At 40.0% G+C, this 26,988-nt stretch overlaps 2 protein-coding genes across 4 annotated transcripts; one reads left to right on the top strand and one right to left on the bottom strand.

Annotated features, from left to right (window-relative positions):
* Window positions 1-3,721: 3,721 nt before the first annotated feature.
* LOC146454028 (uncharacterized) lies at window positions 3,722-26,515 on the top strand. Of its 3 annotated transcripts, XR_014859359.1 has the most exons (11): window positions 3,725-4,816; window positions 5,511-5,537; window positions 11,940-12,132; window positions 17,129-17,284; window positions 18,271-18,349; window positions 19,623-19,744; window positions 20,116-20,265; window positions 20,913-21,087; window positions 22,363-22,583; window positions 24,650-24,997; window positions 25,070-26,515. XR_014859359.1 is itself a non-coding variant. In XM_085095932.1 (10 exons), the coding sequence occupies exons 1-10, from the start codon at window positions 4,443-4,445 to the stop codon at window positions 23,064-23,066; spliced, it is 1,569 nt and encodes a 522-aa protein (XP_084952058.1). In that variant the 5' UTR covers window positions 3,722-4,442; the 3' UTR covers window positions 23,067-23,697. The 3 variants fall into 3 exon arrangements, 2 of the variants coding, with proteins under 2 accessions (XP_084952058.1, XP_084952057.1); XM_085095932.1 differs by lacking the exons at window positions 24,650-24,997; window positions 25,070-26,515 and adding an exon at window positions 22,995-23,697 and having other exon boundaries at window positions 3,722-4,816; XM_085095931.1 differs by having other exon boundaries at window positions 24,650-26,515.
* Window positions 9,571-11,656, bottom strand: LOC146454029 (uncharacterized). The gene is made up of 3 exons (XM_085095935.1): window positions 11,625-11,656; window positions 9,635-11,288; window positions 9,571-9,587 (listed from the first exon to the last, which is right to left on the bottom strand). Exons 2-3 carry the CDS (start codon window positions 11,037-11,039, stop codon window positions 9,571-9,573), a joined length of 1,422 nt encoding a protein of 473 aa, XP_084952061.1. The 5' UTR covers window positions 11,040-11,288; window positions 11,625-11,656.
* Window positions 26,516-26,988: the final 473 nt, after the last annotated feature.

Here is a 26,988-nt window from a genome sequence, read left to right as displayed (position 1 = left end):
GGAGGTAGGTTCCGACTAACTCGCATGTTTCTGCTCCGTCGTAACTACCCATGGTGACATCAAAGAGCGACTGGGTGTTTATCTTCTGCCAAGGGTTTCCCTTGTTGAAGAGAAGGGACTGTTTGGCTTGAAGGATGATGTGACGGTCGTCCTCGGAAATGGTCACGTAATTTGCTGCAAAGTCAAGGGCACGTTCGAGTAGTGTCTCCGTTATGGAAGGGTAGAATTCCACTACATCGAAGGTTATGAAGGCGCACTTTTGTTTGTTCGGCAAATGTTTAAACCATTCTAGCACCGAGTAGGTGTTTTTCCACTGATTTACTTTCGTGACGCTCAGCAGTTTCTTGTTGATGTTGTCAAGTATCTGTTTGCTAATCTTTCCTATCTCCTGTTTTGACGGGTTGATTAATCGGCACGTGGGTTTATTTTCAAAATTGTCCTTGTGGTCTTTAAGGGTGATAAAAGCTTCTTTTGTGGCAGTCATTTCAACACGGTCATCAATACTTAGTTTCTCGGTGATTGTTTTCGCGATGTTGTCAATGTTGTTTAGTTGGTTAATTTCTCCCTTTTTGTAGGTTTTAGTGATGTTGTCATGCAGGAGCTGATTGTACTTTGTGGTCTCCAATTTATAGAAGTTCGTGGATTTATCTGCCTTTACGAGTAGGCGGCTGTCACTTTTAATTGATTTGATGTCATCGTCAAAAACAACCTTCGCATCACCATCGAAGCCAACAAAAAAGTGGTAAATTTCCTTGACGTAACGCTTGACCTAACTACTGAAACGTACAAGCCTTATTCGAAGCCAACAACCACTCCGCTCTATGTCCACAGCAAATCCAACCACCCCCCTTGCATAATAAAGAACATACCTGAGGCAATAAACAAGCGGTTATCAGAAATCTCATCAGATGAGGAAGTCTTCAAAAAAGCGGCACCACCCTACCAAGAAGCACTGCGGGAAAGCGGTTATTCATACACCCTCAAATTCAACCCACCACAACAACAATCGCCAGAATCAACTAACACTGAAAAGAAAAAGAGGCAGAGGAACATAATATGGTTCAACCCACCATTTAGTAAAAACGTCCAAACTAATATCGGAAAAGAATTCCTAAATTTAATTAAGAAATGCTTCCCTCCCAACCACAAATTAAGAAAGCTTTTCAACAGAAATAACCTTAAGCTGAGCTACAGTTGTTCACCCAACATTAAACAGATCATCGATGGACACAACAAAACTATTCTAAGACAGAACACGCAACCTGAAGAAAGTACCACCAACAAATCCTGCAACTGCAGAGAGCCAAGCAAATGCCCTTTAACAGGAGAATGCCTAGTCAAAGACGTAGTGTACCAAGCCACCGTCAGCACTGCAGAAAGCTTAGAAACATACGTCGGCCTTACCGCCACGGAGTTCAAGACGCGATGGCGAAACCACCAAATGTCATTCAAACATGAGAACAAAAGAAATGACACTGAACTAAGCAAACATCTGTGGCTGCTAAAAGATCAAAAGAAAGACTTCTCAATCTCCTGGAAAATCCTAGCCAAGGCTAAATCCTACACTAATCTTACCAAACGATGTAACCTTTGTAACACCGAGAAATTCTATATTTTATATAAACCAGACATGGCAACGCTCAACAAACGCAATGAACTCCTGTCAACTTGCAGACACAAGCGAAAGTTTCTCCTCAAGTTCAACCGCATCCCTAAGGACAAATCATAGACTTACAAATATAGCTTCCTATTGTTTTCTACTTTTGAATTTTTTATTTTGTAACGGTTCTTGTAACGGTTTTTGTCAATATCCTATTACTGATGTATATAAACCCCAGTAATGCTACAGTGTATATAGAATTTAACTGATGAGTAGACCAACTCCTCGTTGGTCCACGAAACAGTTCTGTATTAAAGTCTATATGAAACGATATTGAGTAGACAAGTATTGTTATATATATATATATATATATATATTTAGCTATGCCTAAAAGCGGGACTCCACAATTACTTTTTTTAATGGCACTTATATAAGTCTGCTTATAGTAAGAACGTAATAACCTTTACAAATTTGTCATCCTTTCTGGAGTTATATATACTTTGAGTGCAAATGCAGTAAACTACTTACCAACAATAACAAATTACTGTTACACAGGGGAGCAAGGTATCCTCTTAAACCAGAAAAAAAAAAACCATTTCAATAGAACTGACAGTCTAAGCTACATGATTATGTAATGTTTAAACACGAGCAGCAGTTTTTCTTTTTTTATCAAAATTTAAATCCACGAAGCGCCAACTGGTCTTAGACTTGATAAAACACGTGCCGCGAGTTTTTTGAACGGCTTCAAAAACATCCCTGGAAAAGCGTGTGTCAAGAGAGTTCATAACAATGTTGCTTTTGTGAACGTTGGAAATTAGCATACGAGAAAAAACATTAAACACCGCATACTAACAAGGAGAAGGTTTATCGGATTTTTAAACCACTGCACGTGATGTTTTATCGACCATTTGATAGGTCAATGGGAATATGAATTATTAATTAATTTTTTGAAGTGTATTTGGGAGTCCCAAATAATATCTAAACATTATGTACACTGAAGGCAAATATTGAGGACAGGATTCCCTATTTATCGAGTTACGATAGTTTTCTTCACGCTGAAAGTGACATTTGCACAGACGTTTATTCACTGGATTACAACTAATCGACCACTGCACGATCAATACATTGAGCAGGAGCACGAATAAACTCGTTACAAGTACTTTACCTGATCCCGCTGGAATTGTAAACAATGCCTGAATTTTTGGCGTCACGGCAAGCATGAGATATCTCCAGTTCTATAATGCGAGTCATGGCGAGTAGAGACGATCGAAACGGTATTTTTAATCGTTCAGTGACATCTTCCTCTGTGTCATCGTTCGTATTCACTACGGTACCAAGATACGTAAACTGAGGTACACCTGCTCAAACACCATCCCATTACATATGATACATGCTTCTGGTATTAGAAGGGATCTTGACTCTTTTCATGTCGTTCGTTTTCGAGGCGTGGAACTGGAGATCCACCTAGAACATAGACGTTGGACTTTCTGCCTTGCCTCACGCCACTGATTTTGTAGAATGATTCACTATGTTCTCCTTTGGGTAATTCCTGTACCCACCAGAGAAAAACTTAAACTTCGGATCACACTGACAATAATCTCATATGACTCATAATAGCTAGGAATCTTCCACAGTCCAGTCAGTACGGAATCAGGCCTTTCACAAAACGTGCCATGCCATTTTTTCAGGCATTCTGACTTCTTCTCGTTTGACTCTTGACCTCATTATCTGGGCATTAAGGAACGTAGGTGGCAAAAGAAGAGCGGCCTGCACACGACTCCTTGAAGCTCTATTGTGTTCCACTATGTAGATTAAAGAGAATAGGCCATTTTACAGTTGTGTGCTTAGTGACCTGGTCTTGAATTGGAAGCGAGGCTGGGGTTGACCTTGTTTTGATAAAGACCTCGCTGCTTTCCATACGTAAATGACAACTAGTTAGCATAAGAACAGTATGATCTACATATGAAAAGCAGTGAGGTTTGTATCAAGACAAGGTCACCCCCATCCTCACTTCCAATCCAAGGCCAGATCACTAAGCACATAACTGTAAAATGGCCTATTGAAGTGAATAAAACATGCCTCTTCATGTCGCTTTAAGGTCGCTGTATTATTAGCTAAGGTCCATGTCCTCCAACATTTGTTTATGCATATATTATTTTTTGCCAAGCTTAAAGCAGACCAATAGTATGTCTTACGGATGAAACGGATAAACATCGCGGTAACCAGCGCAAGGCTTTCTTTAACAAGACTCGCGTGTACAATAGGCTGGACATCAAGCATTAGGAGGGTATACGGCAAAAAAGAAGCCATATTCGAAAAATCGCAGACACTGGTGTGGAGGACAATCTGGGATTTAAGTTTCCCATGTCATGTCATTGGGTATTTTACGAAAGAAGCTAGCTTATTACTTACAAATATCAATATACTCAACGATAAAAGTACAAGATTTGTTTAGTTGGGGGCAAAGGTGAACTAGAAGCCGGCGGCTTATGAGGTCCAGGTTTCCGCTAGATCAAATTATGACTATACAGTTTGTACGTGTAGAGTGGCAAAGTAATTGCTTATAATTAATACATAGAGAGGGAAATGAGCCCGGTTAAGGCAAAAAGAATAATTCGACTTTGCCACTGATATTATTGAGATGTTTTATATTTTGTCATAAACACAAAGTTAAATCCTACGGCTATCAAGCTTTTTAACAATATATAGTTTTTGGGGGGTTAATATCAAAGCGTTCTTGTGAAGGAAGATACGTGAAGATCGTCATTCTACCTTTACAAATCCTTAAGTTCAGGAACATTGCTACAGACCAAGTGAATAGCGAGAAAACAATATTGACTTCATGTTATTTTGTTTTCCTAACAGTGATCGCTGGAACCATTTCGACATCCTTGTTATTTTAATTTTTTTCTGTGTGATATTGCCACTGAGAATATTTACTTTGGAGACATCTGAATCAGTAACGAACAACCGTGTCCTAGCTGTAGTTGGCTATTTATACGGCTTCAACACGATGTTCCTGATCGTCAGAGTTTTTGGACAAATGTTGGAGACAATTGAAGGGATTGGCGCTATTCAGATTGCCTTGTTTCACATCATCAAAGATGTAATTGTAGTGGTAGTGCATTTTATCGCAATTACATTGGCTTTTTCAACCACACTGACTAAAGTGTATGTGGCCCAGTCCTCGATGGTTGAAGAGGACCCTGAAAAAACGTAAGTTCTAGTGAAAACGTTTATTGCGTTTAATTAATACCTCAAACTTTAAGGTGCTGGATTTTTGGACGGTGCCTACTATTGTTACTGCGAATACGTTCTGCGCATCTCGTGATACTCGGGTTTCCTATGGGTGGTGGCTACTAATACAAGGATATTTTTGCGCGGCTTAGCACTTTTCGGGGAAAGCAGAATTTAGCAAGTGCTTTTGGTATCCAGAAAGAAAATTGGGGGTAACCATGCATTTTTCAGAGATAATAAAGCTTCAATTTGGAAAAAAACGCCATACATTGCTTTGTATTTTACTGCTTTTCAGAATAATTGTTGCTTAATTATCTCTAAAAAATACATGGTTACCCTCAATTTTCTTTTTGGATTTTCATAGCCCTTCCTAAGATCTGCTTTTCCCGTATAGTCATAAAGAGCGCAAAAATACCTCGGTATTAGTAGGCACCGTCCTTAAGTGTTAAGCATTATGCCAAGCCAACTAGCAGCATGGTCTTGCATACACTGTGAAGCATTTTGAAGGCAGAAGACCATGTGTGTTGGTCTCTGGTTAAGGCAGTAAAAAGTTACGTCGGCCTTCTTTCAAAAATACTTTTTCGTTTAATCCCGATAAGTTAAATCGCTGTATTAACCTTAATGTTAGACGTGCTAAATAAAGTATGGTCGTACTCTTTCTCTTTTCTTTCAGTATTTGCTACGAAACGGGAATAAAATGGTGAGTTTAGTAAATGTCAAACATTTTCTTGTTCCCTTCAGTGTAGACATCAAAGGCTATGTTTATTATGTTGTAATTATGAGACAAGATAACTGGAAGATAACTCTCAAGATAACTCTCTTCTCGGTGTTTGATATGTGATGAAACACTGTGTCTCGTGTTTGATGTAGTATATCAAACACGAGAAAGCGTGTTTCATCAGATATCAAAACACTGAGAAGTAGGTTGAAAAAACGAGGCGCAGCCGAGTTTTTTTAAGCGACTTCGAGGTGTTTGGATGTCTGATAAAACACGCTTTCGAGTGTTTGATGTGGCTTCTCAAATGATCAATACTTTTTGGAGAAATTCGAAGAAAAAGTTCACAAAATTTTATGATTATTAAGATCACATTTCCAAACCTCCTTCACGGTAGTGATTTCTTTTGTTTTCTCTTCATGAATTACTAATGAGTTTGAGAAATATAACATCGAACACTCGAAGACACTCAATATCAAAAACCTCGAAGTTCGTCAAAAATACTCCGTTACGCGTCGTATTTCCAACTCTCTTCTAGGTGTTTGATATGTGACGAAACATTGTGTCTCCTGTTTGATATATTACTTCTCAATCTCATTGATAATTCATCAAGAGAAACAAAGAAAATCACTACTGTGACCGTGGTTTGGATATGTGTTCCTAATTACCATAACATTTTGCCAACTTAAGCCTTGAATTTCTCCAAGAATTATCATTTAAGAAATAGTAATAACACGAAGATGTCCCTGAATGACAAATTTCAAAAGAAAAGGTACAGAAGCTCAGGTCATACAACAATAGGCCTTATCACGGTTTTCGACGCGGTTTTGACGGGTAGGCAAACAGACTTGAAATAACGGTGTTTGAATGGAAATCCGATGTCAAATAATTTTCATAAAACATCGCTTCTGAAGAATTCATGAATTGGAAAATTTTGGCACTAGAAAAAGGATTTTAAGGACAAAATTGGAGGGATGTAGCTGTGACAGAAAGCGTTCAGTCGTGTTTTGAACTTTCCATACATTTTTCTGTATAGCGAACCAGCCGTGAGCTGCTACTAAAAATAGTTCGCGGGAAAAAATACAGGGAAATGTCCAATGTTCAAAATCCACTTGACGGAAATGCTCAATGTTCAAATGTTCAATCAATGGAAACGTTCAATGTTTGAACTCAAACATAGTCCTTCAAATAAGTTGGTCGCTGTCGGTTGCGCTTGGGTCTGGCTTCGGGTACTGGTGTCTTTGGTGAATTGCTCAGCTCTGCCCCGTTGCTGTTGTTACTCTCGGCTAGTTGGTTTTTGTCAGGTACCGTCTTTCCCGGATCTGGTTGAGGGCTGACATTTTGAAGAATTTGCTGTCTCCATTCCTCAGAATCTGATTCTCCTTCCTTGTCTACAAACTCCTCGTCAGGGTCGTTCTCGATCAGTGCATTTGCGAGCTTGAATTGGCTTGCATCACGGTACACGTCCCGTCCATCTGTGATCCTCCTAGCTGCTATACTTGAACCGTCAATTTAAGTTATGGTGTAGAATGCCGGTTCAAAAGCTGTTGACCACTTATTTGTCTTCTTTTGCTTTAGTAGAACGTGATCTCCAATGGTGAAGTTATGCTGTTTAGTGTTCTTGTTCTGAGCATTCTGTTTGATCTTCTGTTTATACTCTTTATCCCTTTTGTTGACAGCTGAGTCACGAGCGCTTTTATGGTTGCTCTCTCTAGTCTGATGGTCTAGCTTGGTCCTCACTTGTCTGTTCATCAAGGCTTCATATGGTGTTACTCCTGTAGCAGGATGTGATGTGGAGCGATAGCCTGTCAACATTTCCTGAATGGCAGCATTGCTATCCCTGCCTTGAAGGTGAGCAATCTGTTCTGTCTTGTTGAGGAGCTTCATGAAACTTTCAGCTTCGCCATTTGCAGGAGCATGCTCTGGGGTCACACGATGGTGGTGGAATCCTTCTGTCTTGGCAAACTCTGCAAATTCTTTGGAATTGAACGGTGGTCCGTTGTCTGATTCTAGTTGTCTTGGGGTGCCATGGGTGGCGAATACGGTTTTCAGCCTGTCCTTGGTGGGTCGGAAAGCTGTTGAGTGTGTCCTCGAGACTTCAGGGTACCTTGTTCTTTTGGCTATGGCTAGCAGGTTGTAGTGGCCGTCAGGGTACGGTCCTCCGAATTCTACGGCTACAACGTCCCAAGGTTTCTTCGGTATTTCTGTGCTCTTGATTGGTTCTGTTCGGTGTTGTCTCGTGGTCACCTGGCAGTCATAGCACTTGTTAATGGCCTGTTCTACCATACTGTTCATGGTCGGCCACCAATATTTCTCTCTAGGCATTTGTTTCGTCTTTGTGATCCCCATGTGTCCCAAGTGGTGGGCTGCTTTGATGACTCTTCTCTGAAGGTTTGTGGGAATGATGATTCTGTCCATTCTGAACATCAGGTCATCCACTGCATAAAGCTCATGTTGCACTCCGTAGAACGGCATTATGTCTGGGTCCTTCTTGTGTCGTTCCCAGTCACCCGTTTGTATTCTAGCAGACAGTTTCTGGAGTTGGTTGTCTTTCTGAGTTTCTTCCTTGATTTGATCCATAACAACTGCGTATTCTGCATTGACAACATGCTTGATTACTCTTTCCACAGCATCTCTGCCTGTTTCTGGTAATGGATGTCTTGAAAGGAAGTCAAGTGGATCTTCCTCGTCCTTGCCTGGTTCGTAGATCAGCTCGAATTCGACGTCTTGCATTCCCATCACCCATTTCTCGATCCGAGGAGGGAGCTTCATGTTTGCTTTGTTAAATAATGGGAGTAGCGGTTTGTGTGCAGTGATGACCTTGAATCTTGGTGCACCAAGTAGGTAAATGCCGAATCTGTTCTTGGCCCAATGAACTGAGAGGGCGTCTTTATCCGTCTGGCTATACCTCTTCTCAGTGTCGGTCATGGTGCGGCTGATGTAATGGACTGGTTGGAGACCCCTGTCTGTCTCCTGGAATAGTCCAGCTGAGAGTCCTTCGTGATAGCTTGCTTCTACTCTCACACAAATTGGTCTGGATGGGTTGAAGTAAGCCATAGTACTCTCGCTTGTAATGCTTGGTTTGAGCTTCTCAAATGCTTCTTGTTCTTCTGTACCCCATTTGAACTTTGTGTCCTTATGGGTCAGTTCTCTCAATGGTGCAGTCAGTGATGAGTATCTTGGGATAAACTTTGACAGGTATCCTGTCATCCCAAGGAAGCTACGCACAGCCTCTTTTGACTCTGGTGGGCTGGCTTCTTTTGCGGCTCTGACTTTGTATGGGTTTGGCTTCAGTCCGTTCGTTGTGAATCGATGTCCGTAGCAGTCAATCTCCTCTACACCGAATTGGCACTTATCAGGGTTGAACGTGATGCCAAAATCTGAGGCTCTCTGTAGAACAGTCTCTAGTGTCTTGTTGTGTTCTTCAGGGACTGTTCCGCCTAACAAGATGTCGTCTCGCTGGTTTAGGCATCTTGGAATGTCCCCAAAGATCCTGTAGATTGCTTCGTCAAAGAGGTCTTGTGACGACTTTGCTCCGAAGATTAGTCGCTTTGGCCTCATGTTCCCCCACGGGGTGCTGAAGGTAGCGATCTTCCTGGATTCTGGGTCAAGTAGGAGTTGGTGATATCCTTGCTTCATATCGAGCTTGGAGAAGACAGTGCAGTTATGGAACTTGTACATGAAATCTTCCACTACAGTGGTTTGGGTTATCCTGTTTCTTTCCATGAACTGGTTGGGTATCCTGAGGTCCACGCTGGCTCTGATCATGTGTGGTTCCAGGTCTTCTTTGTCTAGTTCACTGAACTTTGGCTTTGGCTGGACCACTAGTGGTGAACACCATGTCACTAGTTCCCCTTCAGGTACCTCCTCAAATATCTCTTCTTCTAAGCACTGCTCCAACCATTTCTTGAGTGGCTCTTGCAGGTAGTATGCAACTGGTCTTGGCTTCTGAGCTACTGGTACTGCCTCTGGTCTCATGCTGAACTTTCCATAGAAATCTTGACCATTCTTGTTGTCTCTAACTCTTCCGACGCCCTGGAAAACGTGGCTGTATCTGTCAGCAATGTCTTTGATTTCGGGACTTGGAACTTCATCTTCCTTAACAGCTTTGATGTCTGACATTTCTCTTTGAATTCTTAGGTCGTTCTTCTCAGCAAATGTTCCATCTTCCCTGATTTGCAACATCCCGAGTGCTTGCAGGGTGTCTTTGCCGATGAGTGGAGGGGAGTTGATTCTTCCTTTGACTACAGTAAATCTTGCAACAGTTCCACAAGTTTTGTTCCTGATTGTCGCTGTAAACTCTCCTTTCACAGACAATTCACTCTGTAAAGTGTTCAGCTTTGTTCTGCTGGATGTTAGTGTTGGTTTTGTACTGGCACGGTTTGTCAGTGCTTTGAATTGATGTTCGTCCAAAACATTGACTTCCGCTCCGCTATCAGGCTCTACTTCTACATCGACATCGTCTATCTTCACTATCAGGGTTCTATCCTTGTCATCAGATTTAATCTTCTTGACTTGCTTCAAATGTCGAACTGCTTGACAGAAGAACTCATCGTCACAGCTTGTTGAGCTGTCCGGTGACTCGTCAGTGGTTCGTTTGATGTGGCGCTGCTGTTTGTCATTGTGTGATTTTCCCAGTTCAGGTTTATGCTGCTGGCCTTTCTTGCTGTCCCTGGGTGTATCAGCTCTACACACTGTTGCAAAGTGGTTGAATCTCTGGCATTTTGAACATTTCTTCCCGTATGCAGGACAGTTTTTCCCTTTTGGATGAGTGCCTACTTGTCCACAGTATCCACAGAGTTGCTTCTTCTGGTAACCTGATCTGCTCCGGGGCAGTTGCCATTCTCCGGGTCGTCTACTCAACTTCTTTCCTTCTTCGGGAATTTTCATGCCGCTTACTTGAGGTGAAGTGTCCTCCATTTGGGCAGCTTCGGTGAGAAATTGTGTCAAATTCCATTTCTTGTTAATGGCTTTCTGAATTAGCGTACGATTGTGCGTCGTTTGGATGAGGTGTTCCAGGATTCGGTCGTCGCAATTTGTTCCGAATTCGCACTCGTTGCCTTTCTCTCTCACTCGAGCAGCATAAGCTACGGTTGTTTCTCCGTGTGTTGGTTTCATCTTGAGGAATAAATACCTTGCGTATTGTTTATATTTCTTCGGTGTGAAGTAATCATTTAGCTTCTTTCTCAGCTTCTCATAATCGTTCATTGCATCGGTTGGGTTTGGGAGGCTCTTCTCAAGCCTGGCAATTTCTTTCCCTCCGCAGATGATCAACGCATCTTTCTTGTCGATAGGATCCGTAATCTTGAAATATCGGAACTCTCGTTCGATTTCTTTGATCCAATCGTCCCATGCTCTACCAGTATTTATCTGGTCGTCCCCGGGAATGAATGGTGAGGCTCTGAGGTTTCTTGTTTCCGTAATAATCCGCACTGGAGCTGGTTCGGCGGGAGCTTGGTGTTCTTCATGTTCTTCGTTGTCACTCATGATTCTCGGCTGTTGTGCGAACGAGTTACGCGAAAATATCTTCTAAACGAGGGAATCTTTCATCTAGCCACTGTTGCTGGGCTTCTTCTTCTTCTTTTGCTACTGTTTTCTCCTCGTTTCTCTTCGTTTTATCCTCGTCGCCAATGAAATAACTGGTCTTTATTTAGTAAACTCGTTTCAACACAGTAAATCTGAAAAGCATGTGCGATGGCGTGATACAGTGAGCACTACGCATGCGCAAGCTATGTACTCTCCGGATTGGACTCATTCTCGTCCCCAGAGCCCCAACGTTTTTTTTAATTGTTGAACGAGTGGCTCTGGGTCCATCCAAAAAAATATCTTTTTTTTCATTGGCTGTCTAAAACCTGATGCGCTATAAGGTGAAAAATGCTACGCTTCTGCGCATTTGTCTTTACTTCCAAATACTGAGCAGTACTGAGCAATAATAATACTGAGCAAGCGCAATAGTAATTTATCACACTGAGCGTGCGCTACCGGATGTCGTGAAATACACGACATCCGGTAACGGCTGTTATCAGGGCCTACGATCCAACCGCTGACCAAAAGATCGTAGGCTCTGGGAACGAGGATGGATTGGACTGGACTGGATATTACACCTTTGACTCCCCTAGAAATTATTGTATGATTTTCGATAATACTTTTAAACTCACCAGTATCAAGGTAGGACTAAAGATGGTGTTTACTGTTTACATTTCCAAACGATTTTGTTTCGTAGGAAAAATTATAATTTTGATGCGATTGTCCCAATCGGTTTGGATCTGGAGTAGATCACCTCGTCTTAGGCACAAGAAAAAAAAACTGAGAAAAGGTGATTAAAACATCTGGTTTTGCCGACGTCAAACTAGCCTCTAACATTTGAAACTCTTAATTTTTTTTTAGTTGGTGGAAGATAACTACTCATCTCGGCTGGTCTTTGCTAGAGTTATCAGAGGGATTGGATCTCTTCAAATCAGCTGATGATACTTCAGACACTCTAGCACGTCTTTTATTTGCTGCTTACCTCATCATGGCACTCATCCTTCTGATTAATATGCTGATTGCTTTGCTATCCAACACTTATCAGCGAGTGCAAGTATGTGCTCATAGCAATTCAGCCCGTTTATGAATTGCCCATGTAGTTTTGTACATGTATCACTGTTCTCAGTACAAAATTTTCAGTTTAAAATGCTTGATAACATCGTTCAGTCCGTTTACAGACTTGCACGTTTTGTGCTTAACGTCACCAACATTCAAACCCAAGACCGGATCTCATAATGCTAAAGCTTTATGAAGAACAAAAAAATGTTATTACGACGAGTGGTTTCAACCCAATAATTTGTTAAGAATGTGTTCCTGTGTGAGCAGCACGAGTATTGTAGAATCTTTCCGAAATATGATCGCTACAAGTGTACTTGTTTCAAAGCAGGCACGTTTACCATAAATTAGTGTATAGGCGATATACGGTGGTGACCAGGAGCCATAATCACGGATGGAGACCGTAACGAGGTGTTATTTTGACTTGTGGGCTTGTCCCCATGTGTTGTGCCAAAAAATCTATTTTAAGAAAAAAAAAAAATGGTCAGGATAGTGAGTGGAGAAATTGAATAATTTTTCTACTCGGTCAAAATGGCGTCAAAATTTTAAAATTCTGCAAGGGAATATTTCCTCGGTGCCCGCATTTAAGGACTTATAAGGAATTAGACTCTCACAACAAACTCAAGTACTTTAAGGCTTGGTTATTTGTCCTTCAAAGACCCCCAGCAAAGATTTTAAGGAACCTCTATTCTCTGTAGAGAAAAGAATTTACACTATAGAGGAAATTCATTCCATAAACTGCCTGACTTTCTTGACCAAACGGATGTCTTCTTAAGTGTCACGTGACATTCCTTGGTTGATGACGTCACATAACTTGTTTTTGAAAATGGGGAACATTTACACTCCAAAATTTTGAAAACGTTTACCATTAAAATGTTTAGTATAACTGTGCCAACCTAATTCCGCCTTTTAAGGTGGTACTCGTTATATATCTTTTAACATATTTGGACATTTATCATGTCACGTGACCCATTTTCCTTAATTGACCGTTACTCTTAAGATGTGTACATCATTAAAAGGCGGGATGATAAAGCCCTTAGAAGGGCTCATCGAGTAAGCAACAAACAAGATTGATATAATGTAGCTTTTTGTTCCCCATTTTTGAGTAAAGATTTTAACCTTTATAAGTCGTTTTCAGGTCACGTGACTAGAATCTGATACAGCAAATTTTAGAAAATTAATTAGGACACCGATAATAAACTGTTTGCCAAGTTTCACAGAGATCGAACAAATGCTTTCCCTCCAAATAAAAATGTGCATAACAATTAGGCTGGTCAAGCCTTAATACACTTGAGAAAATTTAACATTTGAAAGAAGACGGGGGCAGTTGGAATAAAAGCATACTGATCGCATGACTCTCACCGAGTAAAGTAAATAAGGCGCCCATTAAACGGTGGCGCTGTGTGCGTTGCTACAGTTGAATGAATGACAAAAGCTGACACTTTACGATGTACTCAGACACGTAACTTAAGTGAATTTTTTCTCAGCTGCTTTATGTCACTTTTGCCAGTTTGATATGGTTGAAATAGTACCCGAAAAATGTCTAAAGTTGAGTTATTTGTTGTTGGAGAAAGTCTAAACAGTTGTAGAAAGTTGATGATGTTGCAAAACTGTTACACAGTTTTTGCAACCTCCGTATTGTCTGAGCTCTGTCAACTCTAAATGTTTTCTTGCTCATGTTGAACTAGAAAAGGAGCTTTTTGCTGCTTGGAATTAAGTTCCGTGGCCATGCAAAAGACGCAGCAAAACAACAACCGGCTACATGTATAGACTTTCTAACAAAGAAAAAAAATACGCTAAAAAATTATACCAGCTCTATACCTTCTCACATTCATGAAACCGCAGCCGGTTTCTTGGCTATAAACGAAGCCTATTACTGACGCCGGGATCTAAAACAGTGGAGGGTGCATTGACTGAAACCGACACCGAGTTGAAACATTTGGATTAGTTTCTGGGTTTCAGTCAAGATACGAACTTCAAAATAAGTTCTGCCGGAGGCATTTGTGAATTATTAGCTTATTTTGATGTTAAAGTTGCTAGTTTTATGTTTAGGAAATTTATCCTGCGAACTTGAAAAACAGAAACAGTTTCAAAACAGATAAGAAAGTGTTTACAGCTTTATTGTCTTTTGATGACCATAAAAATCAACAACTAATAAACGAACGAACATCAACTCAAGTCTTACGTGTAATACTTCTTGAAAGCATTAAGCCAACAGCCGTCACAAGAAGCAGTAAGCTTTCCGGCAACAAGAAGTAATCCAGAAATTCACTTCTGACCGATGTTGAAAAATTTGGTACTGATCTGTGAAAGAAATCTGCTCAATTCGACAGCTTTTAGCTTGAATATGTAATTTCTGCCAATAAACTGAATTATTTTTAACTTTTCGCTCGGTAATCCTTAACTGACTTGTTTAATGCACTACCTGTTTCACAGGCACTCCGCCAGGGGGGGGCTGGCAGCTATTTTTGATCTTGCCGCTTTTCGGAAAGACATGATCGCCCCAGTAAAGAAATCTGTCAATCATTCGAAAACCGTAACGAGCATGCACGAAATGCGAAGGATTCATGCCATTTTGTCCGTGGCGACTCGACGGTGGAAAACGCAGTCGTATTTAGTTATTTTTTATTTACTGTTAGCATGTTTTTTTGCGGTAGTACGACGTTTGAACACTACGATTAATGAAGACCGCTGGAATGAGGTGCCAGCTTTGTTTTAGGTTAGTAGAGCCGTCAGTATTGAAATTGCGAGAGACATGTTCTCAGCTGAGCTGAGATTTTACCAGCGAGTGTATGTGGTGAAGAATATGATTTTTAATGTAGCGAACGATTATGGTTTTCGTCGTCTCAGGGAGATATTGTGCGTCGACAAAATAGTAGATTTCAATTTCGATTCTTGTTCAGTTCTGAAGAAACTAGAAGCCACCACGCAGTGCTGTCATCGCGAAAGCCCAGAATGTAAGCTTATTTCTCAAGATCGGCTTGGAACTTTAATGTAAACTTATTAAAAGTATTTGCCCCACATTTTATGCGTATTAACTGTTGAAAGCGTAGTAACGAGTGAAACAACATGTTTATTTTATGGAATTCTCCCTTTATTTAAATGTTGCGTGACGACAGTTATTCCTGTAAGTTAAATTTTAATGCACAAATGGTTTAAATGCATACACAAGGAAAACGGCTTGAGTCCTTAAGAAATGTTTAGATAAGAAAATTTTTTGCAACTGGAAAGCATAGCTTATAAAGATCTCAGAAGAAGATCGCTTAACATTGTTGTGACTAGAGCTACCAGGTTTGTATGAGCGGATGCAAGGGTGTTTCTTGTCTGTACAGGGAGATTAACTTACGTGAAAAGACATTCAGGTCCTTATTCTCTTATGCAAAAAATTGGGAAGTTGAGTTCAGTAGCACCGGGTGAACAATGGACTGATATACTGAGATCCTGCAGAAACCACATGCATGTGCAGAAACCTTGGAAGGTACATGTAAATATTGTCTTACCTGTCACCCTTACAGATGTCCGTGACCACCTGTATCGGTATGGTGGTTTTCCCCCATTGGTGGATGTCAAAATTGGGCTACTGGGAATACACCCTAAAGCCCAACTGCAAGGGAGATACAGAAACAAATAGATCCCGGGATGGCAAATCAACCATGGTTTCTCTATGTATATGCAACAGCCATTTCGAAGAAGACAATCTAAATTGTCACCCCTTGATTACTGAAGTGGTTCTAGCAACTCGAGGATTGACCCAGCTGACCACATTACTCTGCAGTATAATTATGTCATCAGCACATGACAATATACATCCGAACTGTAACATATTGCAATATTGTTTAATTAGTACATATTGTGTAACATAGTCAAGTGTAATTAGCATATTGTAAATTATGCAATTACTGCACATTTTCACACACTTGCACAGTGTAATGACTGGCTAGAGTATTACTGTTTAGCACCCTGCCTCTTTTATGTTTCAGTTCTCACCCCAGAGGTATGATTATTGATAGACAAAATCTAAAATAATGAAAGATAACTTCGCCTCTTTCTTTAAAATGATGAGATTTATTACCAAGCGCACATACTGAATTCAAAAGTCAATATTTGTGGCTCACTTGGCAAAGTTGAAGAGCAAAGTGCTGCTAACATCACCTCTCAACTTTTCACTATTTAGAAGAGATTGAAAAAGAAAAATCTGTTGTTGAGAGTATGATAGTAACATTTTAACTTAAGCAAAACAGAAAATTAGATCACCAGAACCTCCAGTTTGTTGACTCCCAGTATGTAGTTGCTGTAAAGCCAAGGGAGGAAGTTCTACAGTGTACATGAATGAAAAATAGGAAAGGTAACGAGAAAGTGGAATGGAGGAAGTCTAAACTATGTCCGGCTTATTGCGTAAAACCGTACACTCGTAAAATGACAGTTTACAAAATTTGACGGAAGCGCCGAATATTCATGCCATGCCGTAGAAAAACGCTTGAGACGATGGCCTTAACTCGTCTCCTCAAGGACGTACCACCAATTTGAAATAAATGGTTGAGACTGAGTTCTCGAATAAAATTTAAGTTTAGTTTATCAGCATTGCGGAGAACATTTTGTTATATTAGTACTGTAAGGTTTAATGTTTCCTACTCAGCCAGGAGAATTTTCTGAAGTTGTCCCCAATGCTTTAATGTACAGCTGTAGTTTAGTAAGGTTAGACGGGGGAAAATAAAATGTTATTTTCAGATTCAAAGTATTTAAAAATTATATTAATCTAATTAATTTTGTCAAAAGCGAACTGGATTTTCTCTTCCATTTTTCTTATAAGGTAGCAGCCCCACGCTTTGCGTGTATCCCCACCGGTTAATGACATGAAGGGTGGCGCGATTTTTTTTAAATTAGATTTTTTGGTACAACACATGGGGTTGCGTGGACCCCACGCTTACGCTCTCCATCCCTGATTATGGCTCTTGGTGGTGACATAACCCAACACAACTTTGTTTTCTCCTCAGGACAATGCAGAGAAGGAGTGGGCGTACCAAAAAGCTATTACAATCCAGACCTACTATGACTATCACCCGGTACCTGTACCTTTCAACATCATTTCTCTTCCTGTCATGGCATGTTTTTGTTCCAAAGTCAAAGCAATAGACTGGAAAAAGATTGAGGTGAGTTCGTTTTTATGGCACTCTGTGTTGCTCCTAATCCAAAAAGGACAAATTAGTTTATGGGAAATCTGGAAGATATGACAATTGATTATAAGGATCAGCTGAATTAAGATTGACTAGCACTTAAGGGCGGTGCCGCTTCTTTTGCTACTGCGCATTAGTGCTGCGCATCTAGAAATGGCCGGAAAAATTCGGTTCTCATAAGGACGGTGCTTGGTAAAACAAAGATATTTTGGAACCCAATCAATTCGAATTCGGTAAACAAATTCTATTTATGCCCAGTTGCTCCAATTGTCTTTTGGGGCTCTAATAGCCCTTGCTAAGATCTGTTTTTCCCGAATATCGATAAACTACTTAAAGTACCTCTAATTTCACTCATCGACATTCAAATCATATCAGCATGCATCTTAGTGGTTACATGAACCTACAGTCGTCTTAAGTTCTGTTGGGACGGCTAACATAAACATCTACGCCTTGTTTTCAGTTGCTCCCAGTCCCACTGTTTTAATGTTGGGTTTCAGCGGCAAATTCTTATGCATTATTGTCCGTGGGGGATCCAACATCAAACCAGGGGTGAGAGAGGCACGAAAAAAAAAGAAAAAAAAAAAAAGACAGAAAATATGAAACTTGGTAAAATTGATAGACCATCGTCCGAAGACTTAATCTGAAGGTATTAATGTTTTAACCTTACCAACAAAATTTGACGACGATTGTAGTTTAAGACCTACAGTAATTCCCATGAGTCTTCGGCAAGCATACATTTGAAATAACTATAATGCGCTAATATTCTAAAAGACTTTCCTGAATTACTAATACTTGGACTAGTGGTGTTACAAAAATATCAAACACAAAAAAGGGAATAAAAAGGTAACCTAATGTTTCTTTGTCATAATATATGGCAGATTTTATAAACAATAAATTTCAATATTTTGTTCACGAGGGGACACTGAAAAGTCTTCTCTAAATATTTTTTTTTTTTTTTGTAGGAACAATGGCTGGACACAATTGTCGATGAACTTCGGAATAAATACAGGCTTAAATATGGAGATTCCTTTCCTCCTACAGGTACGCCGTATTCAGTCTAACAATTTACACATTCCATGGTTGATTACTCATAAATTTGCCAACGGTTGAATCAGTCTCGCAAAGATAGACGTAACCAGTTTTGAATGGTTTAGAATGGTTAAATGGTTCAGAATTATTTTGAATTTTTAAATGGTTAAACCATTTTTAAATTTTTTGTTCTTGTTTTTACAAATGTCAACTGTAAAAAACAGTTGATATTTCTCAAAACAAGAATTAAAATTTGTCTTTTAAGAAGTCGGTGGATATTTACTAAACCCTTGCGTTATTCAAAAAATGTTATTCTGATGTTACCAAGTTGCGTGAAAAGGAGGAAATCGTTCGAGTGTTTGTTTGATGAATTTTTTAAATTGGCAATTGTAAATTTATACAGTAGAATATAAAGGAATTGTTGAGGAATTCAACTGTTTAAATTCCTAAAAATATATCGGTCGTCGGACGAAAACCTAGGCTCGATTTCCAGCCGCTGTTCGGCAAAGACCGGACTCGAGAGAGCGGCGGAAATCGAGCCTAACGAAAACCTTACCATGAAAGGGCTTGGTGAGAAGTAAAATCCCAAAAAGCAAACATTATGGCCTGCCATAATGTAATTCATATCGAGGCATAGCCTTCACAAGATAATCCGTCGGCACATTGCTATATCAGGTACGGAGAGTACCGTGCGACTAGCCAATAAAATTCGAGGTCGGCGACAAGAGTGGTCATATCATCAGGAATTTTCATGATTTTTGTCCTTCTTTTCTTTGTCATCAGATCAGACATTAATCCCCAGAAATTTCTTTCTGACCACCTCCCCATTTCATCAGACAAATTCTGTTTTCGAGGTAAACCTATTTAATTATGGCGGATTCCTGTTGCCCCATACATGTATAAGAGCTTAATTACGTTTGGTTTAACGCTATTTGTGTTTTCAATTTAAACTTGTCACAACCGTGGCCAGACGTTTTCCACACGATTGTCTATTCTCCTTTTTTATGATTTCTCGACAATTAGATCTTACTTCAAGCAAATCTCCCGTCCACAGTTTGCCTGTATTTTGATTATAATCACATAACTCGATATAAATAATTTTAAAAGAATTGCACAACCACGACATGTTATCACCCTTTATGATGACAGGCCGAATTGGATTAACTTCAGTCCCACTACCACAACTAACAACCTCAAAATGTAGGCAGAATTTTTCTTATTTTGTTCTTACCAAAACTGTCCTCCTTTAAGTCTTTAAGTCTTCGTAACATGTTTTATTTTATAGATAAACTTGACCAGGTGCTTCAGGACGCAGACAATACGGAGAGCATGGTCTTTCAGGTGCTTTATAGAACTTTTAAGAATAGACAAGACTCCGATGAGGCTCTCCTCCCTACTGGTCAAAAGGTGCATACATGTTTGTGTTCATTTACATTCCGACGGTAAATAGAAACATCCTCTTTAAAATGAAGAAAAATTACTTTCTTACCGTAAGTTTTATGTATTTTGGCTCATGTTTGTGTTCCTTTATTGGTTTTGATTACTTTTCGTTAATTTCCAGCGCTTTCCTGAAGTTTTTTGGAAAATCCAGTAATCCAAGATGGTCCGATGAAAAAAAAAAAAAAAACGTCAAGATAGGGTTAACACATCCCGTTCTCTATACCATTTATCATGCATGCAGTTCTATGTTATAAGCGAAGTTTAACCGCCATAAAGTTAAGATGGTTTAAGTGGGCTCATCTAGAATTGAAAGTTTACAATTAAGTTTTTTTTCCAAGGCGTGGGAAAGAAACAGAGCCATAGACATCGAAGAATGTCTTTTGACTTGTCATGGCTACAAATATTACCTACAAGACTACCAGGACGAGAACAGTAGATGCGGAGCCAGATACTGCAGCGCTTTTTCAGACCAGTTTCCTCATTTCGAGGTAAGTATGAACTGAAATACGGAGTTGAAGTGAACAGATTATGAAGGGCTGACTTTTAGCTGTCTTTTTTAAGAAGGTGGCAGATTTTCTAGAGTTATTAACAACAGCAGCAACAAGTAAAGATTTACTCTCTCTCACGAAGTAACGAAAGAACCAAGCTTGGTGACCTATGGTTCCAAAAGCACTTTTTACCAGCAACGTTTATGGTTTGTAAAGTAAAATCCATGACTTAGACACGCGACCATGGTATTAGATCAATGAATAACATAAAAACATCACTAAGCAAATTAGATTTAATAACATCTCTATCTTATTTTTTACAACAAACTCTGTAGATAAAACGCTAAAAGTTATGCATACCAATGGTGCCACACTTTATGCCGGAAGGGCTGCGATCGTGCACAATCGTATGTTTTAACGTGTTCATACTACAGCTAAATGTCTTAACAAGAAGGTTTCTATTGTTCAGTTGCTCCAGCACATTTCAAAATCTATGGTGGTTTTTGAACGGTCAAGGTCAAAAATGCTAACAAAAACATTAAACAAAGAGGTTTGTCAGCCTCGTAACCATTGCCTTCTATTGACTGTACTTCAAATACACGCAAGATGCTGTTTAGTAAACCGGAGGTGAATGACGTTTTTCCTAGGTAATGATTCTGGAAACTGGACAAACAAAGTGGCTGGGATTGGGAGTGGTGTTTGGTGATTACGGCACAACCTCGATGCCAGGCTGGGCGCAAGGAACTGTTGGATATCATACTGATGATAGGAGCATCTTTGATGCTGATTATTGTGAACATGATAAATACAAAAAAACTACAGGTAGAGTTGAAGTTCGTTTAATATTCCAGTGGGGTCTTTATTTCAGGCGCTGTATGAATTGTCCTTATCAGAAAAAATGGGGAGTCTGTGAACTGGCTGTGATTCGGGGATAGTTATAAGAGCAAAATAAACACTGAAGTAGAATGTCGAATAGAAGTTGTTATGTTGAAGACTGCTACAACAAACTCAAAACTAAAATGGCCTGGAAGCCTGCCGAACCCACAGGGAAAGTACTATTTGTTAACACGACAATATCAAACCTTATAGTTTGGGATTTTTAATTAAAATGTGCAACGTAAACTGCGCGATCAAACCTTTTAAATATTTTGGATTTCCTTACGTTGGTTTCCCTCTTGTGCTATTGAGTTACCGTCTAACCCTTGGACGCGTAGGGTGTTATTCGTCTTCTTCGGATTAAACTGTCTTGCCTCGAAGCCGATTTTCTATTCCGAACTGCTATTCTCCTAATGATGTCACAAACATACACGAACCTGAAGCCGTGCTCTAGACTCCCTACTAATTTTAGCAATGTACGTACTTCTTGTCCAGTCCATACAGGTTCACATAATTCGCTTTATTGTTTAGCAGGAAAATTAGATTTCTAACCATTACATTAAAAAAAATAAAAACGCTAGTATATCTGATTCCGAGGTTTGGCTTTGCAGAGAGGCCAAGTAATCATTCTCTCTCCCCAAATCTCATTCCTTTGCGATTAACTTCTTAGAGGTACTGTTGATATCCAACTAAAGTCAGGAAATGCAGTGACAGTTGTGCAATGCCCTGATACATAGTGCACGCGCTTTTTAATGACAACGTCACACCATGAGAGTTTACAGCGCCGCAAAGAGCTTATTACAGTCACACGACTCTCAACTACTCTTAAGAAAAAAAAGGTAATTTCAAAGCGTAGAATTTAATCGCTTATGTGTCAACAACCTAATAAACGTAAGCCCCAGCGCAAGCTGGCGTTTCATTACTTAAAAACGTTGGAGTTCATTTCCATTCAGGTCAGTACAGCTCCTAAGTTTTTTTTTTGTTTTTGTTTCCTTCACTGAAACATTGTTGGTATATCAAAAGGTGCTCGATTTGCGATGTTCAGTGTTTCAGTGTTTCATTTGACTATATCTGACTATAGATATTGCTATCAAAACGTTGGTCACCTGCAACAGTCCTGGGCTCAATCCATTTATTTTCCTTGCTACGCTCTCTGTTTTTGTAAAGAATTAAATAGACATCAGTCCTGCAGATTATAACAAAGTGTATTGTCCAATGTAGGTTCTGCTGCAGCCCATCGAGGTGATGTAATTCGCTGCACAGTTATGTTTGGCAGTAAGCAAGTGAGAGACGACGACAAAATCCGAGTTCCAGTCGTGTTTACCGTGAATGGGAGTAGGATAATTCTTGAAGGAAATGAAGAGACGTACATTGATTACAGCCCAGACAAACTACTCTACCCTTACGTGGCTTTTCAATACAAGAATAGGGTGTTGGCTAAGGTAGTAAAATAAATATGTTCTAAACTAAGACCAACAAACGTGTTAATTTGACAATTTGACCAAAGAATGTCTGAAGTCTATAGACAACAAAAAAGGCATCCTGAGTAACGTTTGATCGAAAAATGAACAGAAACTGATTTTAAACGCTGTGAAATTAATGTTCTACGTTTCGGCAATGCTGCCTTCATCAGAGTCAGAAAACCGTGTCAGTTCGTTGCTACTGCGGTATTCAAATAAGACTAGAGGAATTCAAAATTTGGAATTCGCTTGCTCCAATCGTACCCAGAGTCCTCAGGCTTTTGGTCAGCGGATGGGCGCCAGGAGAGACTGTGGGAAACTGGAATTTTGTTTAAAATTTTTGATTGGCTGTCCCGCAATTGTCCCGTAACGGCTTCTATTGTTTTACCGCAGAAATCCTGCGATAATAGAATTCCAGTACCACAGTCTCTCTCCTGGCGCCAACCCGCTGACCAAAAGGCCTGAGGACTCTGGGTACGAGAGTGCGCTTGCGCAGAAAGTAGTACACTCACCTACGTCTAACAGAACAAGCTGCGAGAAACCAAGGTCTTGGTTATAAAATATCTGGGGTCCAACGTTTTTAGTTGAAAATAAAACAGATTACCTCCAAACTGAGCAGGTACTGGCAGCGTCACTTTCTTATTTGTTACGCCTATCCGATTTTCTGCCAGATTTGCTGAATCATGTTTTGCTGATTCTTCAACACCTTTGGTTAGGAGATTGAACTCGGGGCTACCAAGAAAAAACTCCTGACAGCGGTCAAGGCAGGACTTGAATCCGGGATTTCCGGATTTCAAGTCCGGCGCCCTAAGAACTCCAGTGACCATATATGACCAATACCAGTGACATATCCTTGGAGAAACCTTACGATGGACTTACATCCAATAAAGCCAAGGAGAGTAACAATACTCCTAGTTCGTTCATGCTATAGAAACCGGATTAACTTCTAGCCGCGTATATTAGATGAGTGTAAATCTCCATACTATATTTCATTTTTATCACGACTGTAAAAGAACCGTAATGACGACAGTTATTTCAGCGTGAACCGACAATCATGAAGACATACATGTATTTTGTGATATGCGGCCGATCTCTGCTAGAGATCGAGACTTGCCGGGTCAGGGCAGATGAAGGCGCGAGGAAATGCATTTCAGTTTTAACTACAAACCATCGGCGTTGAAGGCTCTCAACTGAAACTTTGGTTTCTCGCAACTTGAACACTGGAACTACGCGGCGCACTCCCATCTGTACTATTTTTAAAATGCTTTATTTTGGACTTTTATTTCCCTGCATCATACTGTATAACTAATCGGCGACTGTTTTATTGAAATTTGTCATCCCGCTAATGAAACATCGGGCATTCTTTAATCTGCTCTAAAGCCGGCGACACAGTTGGCGATTTTATACGACGATCGCCGCGATCAGCGTATAAAATCGCCGATATCTGGCATATCAGGTATCGGCCATTAAATTCGCCGGCATTCGCCAAGTCTGCCCCTCCCCGCGATTTTCTACGTTCATCACTGCGAATCGCCAGTAAAGTCAACCCATCAGGTTGGACAATTTTATCACAATGACATTTCGAAACTGCCACGTCGCTGCGATCGGCGAAAAAAAATCGCCAAGTGTGTCCGCAATAATCGGGGGTTGAAAATCGCAAGCGATTTGAACTGGCGATCAAATTCGCCGCGATCGACGAATAAAATCGCCAGGTGTGTCGCCCCTGTAATTTTGACGTATTTTGATCCTAATTCAGGAGATCTCTTAGGTTCAAGTCAAAACCTCGATAACTGTATTTCTAATTTTTCGGTGGGTTTACCAACGGCATTTTTGTGACTCTTCGTCCCGACGAGGAAATGTTGCGAAAATGTTCTGCCAGACATTGTGCCACACAGCCAAACATTCAAATGAGACGTCCACTGCTAACGAGCGACAAAGAAGGACTTTGGCAGTAAAAATAATATTTTGTATAAACAAATGAAAAATTTTTTTGGGTGACTCCCCTGTCCATTAAATTTATATAATGTTGGTCTCAACCACTCTTATAGATGTGTGCCAGAGAAGACGTGAAATCTGACATTGCAGCCTTGAAGGATGTGACAAGAAGCTTGGAAGAAAAGATTGACCTTCTGCTGTCAAAGTTCAACAAGTAATAAAATGGACCTACACCTATAAACTTCTTCATCCAGGTTCAGAGATGTTAAAAACGGAGCGATCCTATAAAAGGGAAGGACACGCCCCCTTTGAAGCGCTTTGTTGGCTTCCAAACGGATCAGTATAATGGCGGATGACGTCGGTAACGGTCGAGGAAAAAAGAGAGAAGAACTATCGTTTGTAAAATCGAAGAGGGAATCGATTTATCAATAAAAATTACCTAAACGCTAACTATACATCTTGTGAAAAACCAGAAATTAGCGAGATAAACGATAATCACGGAAATAATCAAGTTTCGTTGCCGCAATCGAAAGATAATACGGAACTTTATACCTCGAAATTCGAAATCCTTCTTTTAAATACACAGTACAAAGATCGAAACCATTATAAACTGAAGACTGCGACGAACTGGACATCTGTATCCCTCCATCTGAACATGCCGATAACCAAAACGAGTCTGTTGTTCGTCAAAACTGGCGGAATTTTCAAAATTTGCAGATGTTTTCCACTAAACTGCCGCTCGAGTCGTCATGTTGGGTTCAAGTTCATTACTGCTTGTGTATCTATCGATCACGTACGTGAAAACTAACTCTACTAATCCGCTGGAAGTGGCAGTGATAAATTCTAAACTTCTATGCACAAGTCAAAAATAAAGACATCTAAACACATTTCGTACGTGATCATGCATATTTGCATAATTTGCTAATTCGAAAAATCACCAAAGATATAAACAAAACACGACCTGATGTTGCCCTCATGTATGTCATGGATGAAATGATAATGGCAATGGCTCTCACATCAGTATTAAAATTGGCCAGTACTAAATATATTCCAAGTTTATACAGTAAGCAATAGAGAGGGCGACTTCAAAAAGATTACCAGCTCCGTCCGTCGTCTTGCGTGCGCTTGCTCGCCGCTTGAGACACTTCACTTTCCTCCTCCGTTGCCCGCTCCGTTGTTTCCTCTAGGCTTCGCTCCGCGACTTTGTGTCTGCACTTATCTCTCCCCCACTAAACCACACAAAGGATCGAAGTGATTCCATCTCGGAAGCCGGTATCAGAAGAACAACCTCATTTCGAGACAGAGTTTCTTTACGAATTTTATCCTAATCATTTCGAAAAAATCTCGAGAGGATAAGATTTCACCAGCCGATAAATGAATTTCCGATTTCAAAACAGACGGATAACTTAACTTTCTAAATTCTTCTCCAGTAGCCATATTCGCTGGATTGATTTTGAACTAAATAATTCGAACTAAAACAGCTTTTTCGCCGACTCGTCACGTCCTTTCAATTCGAAGTTGCGGGAACTTGAATGCGCTAAAATAAGACCTTTGGTAATCAACCAATCCGATACGCGCGTTTGGGATTTTTGATTGACAGTCTGAACTGTTCAGCCGGGTCTTATAGGATCGCTCCGTGTTTAATAACGCCATATTTAAAATAACGAAAACCTCTATAGGCCAGTAGAATTGATTTTTAGTTTTAAACCATTTAGCAATTGGAAGAAACATTAAATATTCCAGTTCCCCCAACTTTTTCTATCTTCAATAGGAGCCATTTGTAAAAGGTTGAAATTCCCAAAGCAGTACTAACAATGTAACCATGGCAATGCACTCTACGTTAAAAGTAAATAGCACTTGATCACCTAGGGCTTGATCGTAATTACATACAATTTGTATTTTTTAAAATTATTTTTAGGTGTCCTACCTCAAATAAAGGACAAAAGGGTTGAGAAAAGTTTCCACTTTAGGCATCCCCCCCCCCCCCAAAAAAAAAAAAAAAAATGTTGAGTCCCTGTAGGAAAAATCCCTTTTGAACTTCAACATTGCATTGTGGGAGTAGAATGCATTGTAAAGGTATAACATGGCTTTGTTGGTCAAGTTACACTAAAAAAGCAGTTAAAAGCATACTTTTTTAACATTTATCCGAAGCCCTTTTGTTCTTGATTGTAGTCGTAATTGACCTCTATATTTTACATTATAAAAATGGTTCAAAAATGGTGCGCCAGTTTTTATGTGGCAACCGAAAAAAATGTCATATGCGAAAGTTTGTTCGTGTGCAGGAATCGTTACAGAAAATTCGGCAAGTTTTCGAAGGTTGGCGGTTTCCTACCATTGAGCCTTCTAACTTACTTTATTTGCTTTCGTTTTCCACTTCCTATATAATAAAAATTGTACTATTCCACGTACAAAACTTGCTTGTCTTTTCGTAAGGTGCACCATCTTTTAGAAC

The sequence above is a fragment of the Pavona decussata genome, unplaced genomic scaffold (genome assembly GCF_977016875.1).
Source record: "Pavona decussata unplaced genomic scaffold, jaPavDecu1.1 SCAFFOLD_318, whole genome shotgun sequence".
Taxonomy (NCBI): Eukaryota; Metazoa; Cnidaria; class Anthozoa; order Scleractinia; family Agariciidae; genus Pavona; species Pavona decussata.
Note: the sequence above shows the minus strand (reverse complement) of the source record. Positions and strands in the feature narration are given on the sequence as shown.

What these genes read in the sequence shown, in the direction of transcription:
- LOC146454028 (XM_085095931.1), top strand. Translation starts at nt 4,443, where the DNA reads ATGTTATTTTGTTTTCCTAACAGTGATCGCTGGAACCATTTCGACATC. An exon ending in AGATTCCTTTCCTCCTACAG is followed by an intron (nt 18,350 to 19,622) that starts GTACGCCGTATT and finishes TTTATTTTATAG; the next exon opens with ATAAACTTGACCAGGTGCTT. An exon ending in AGAATAGGGTGTTGGCTAAG is followed by an intron (nt 22,584 to 24,649) that starts GTAGTAAAATAA and finishes CCACTCTTATAG; the next exon opens with ATGTGTGCCAGAGAAGACGT.
- LOC146454029 (XM_085095935.1), bottom strand. Translation starts at nt 11,039, where the DNA reads ATGAGTGACAACGAAGAACATGAAGAACACCAAGCTCCCGCCGAACCA.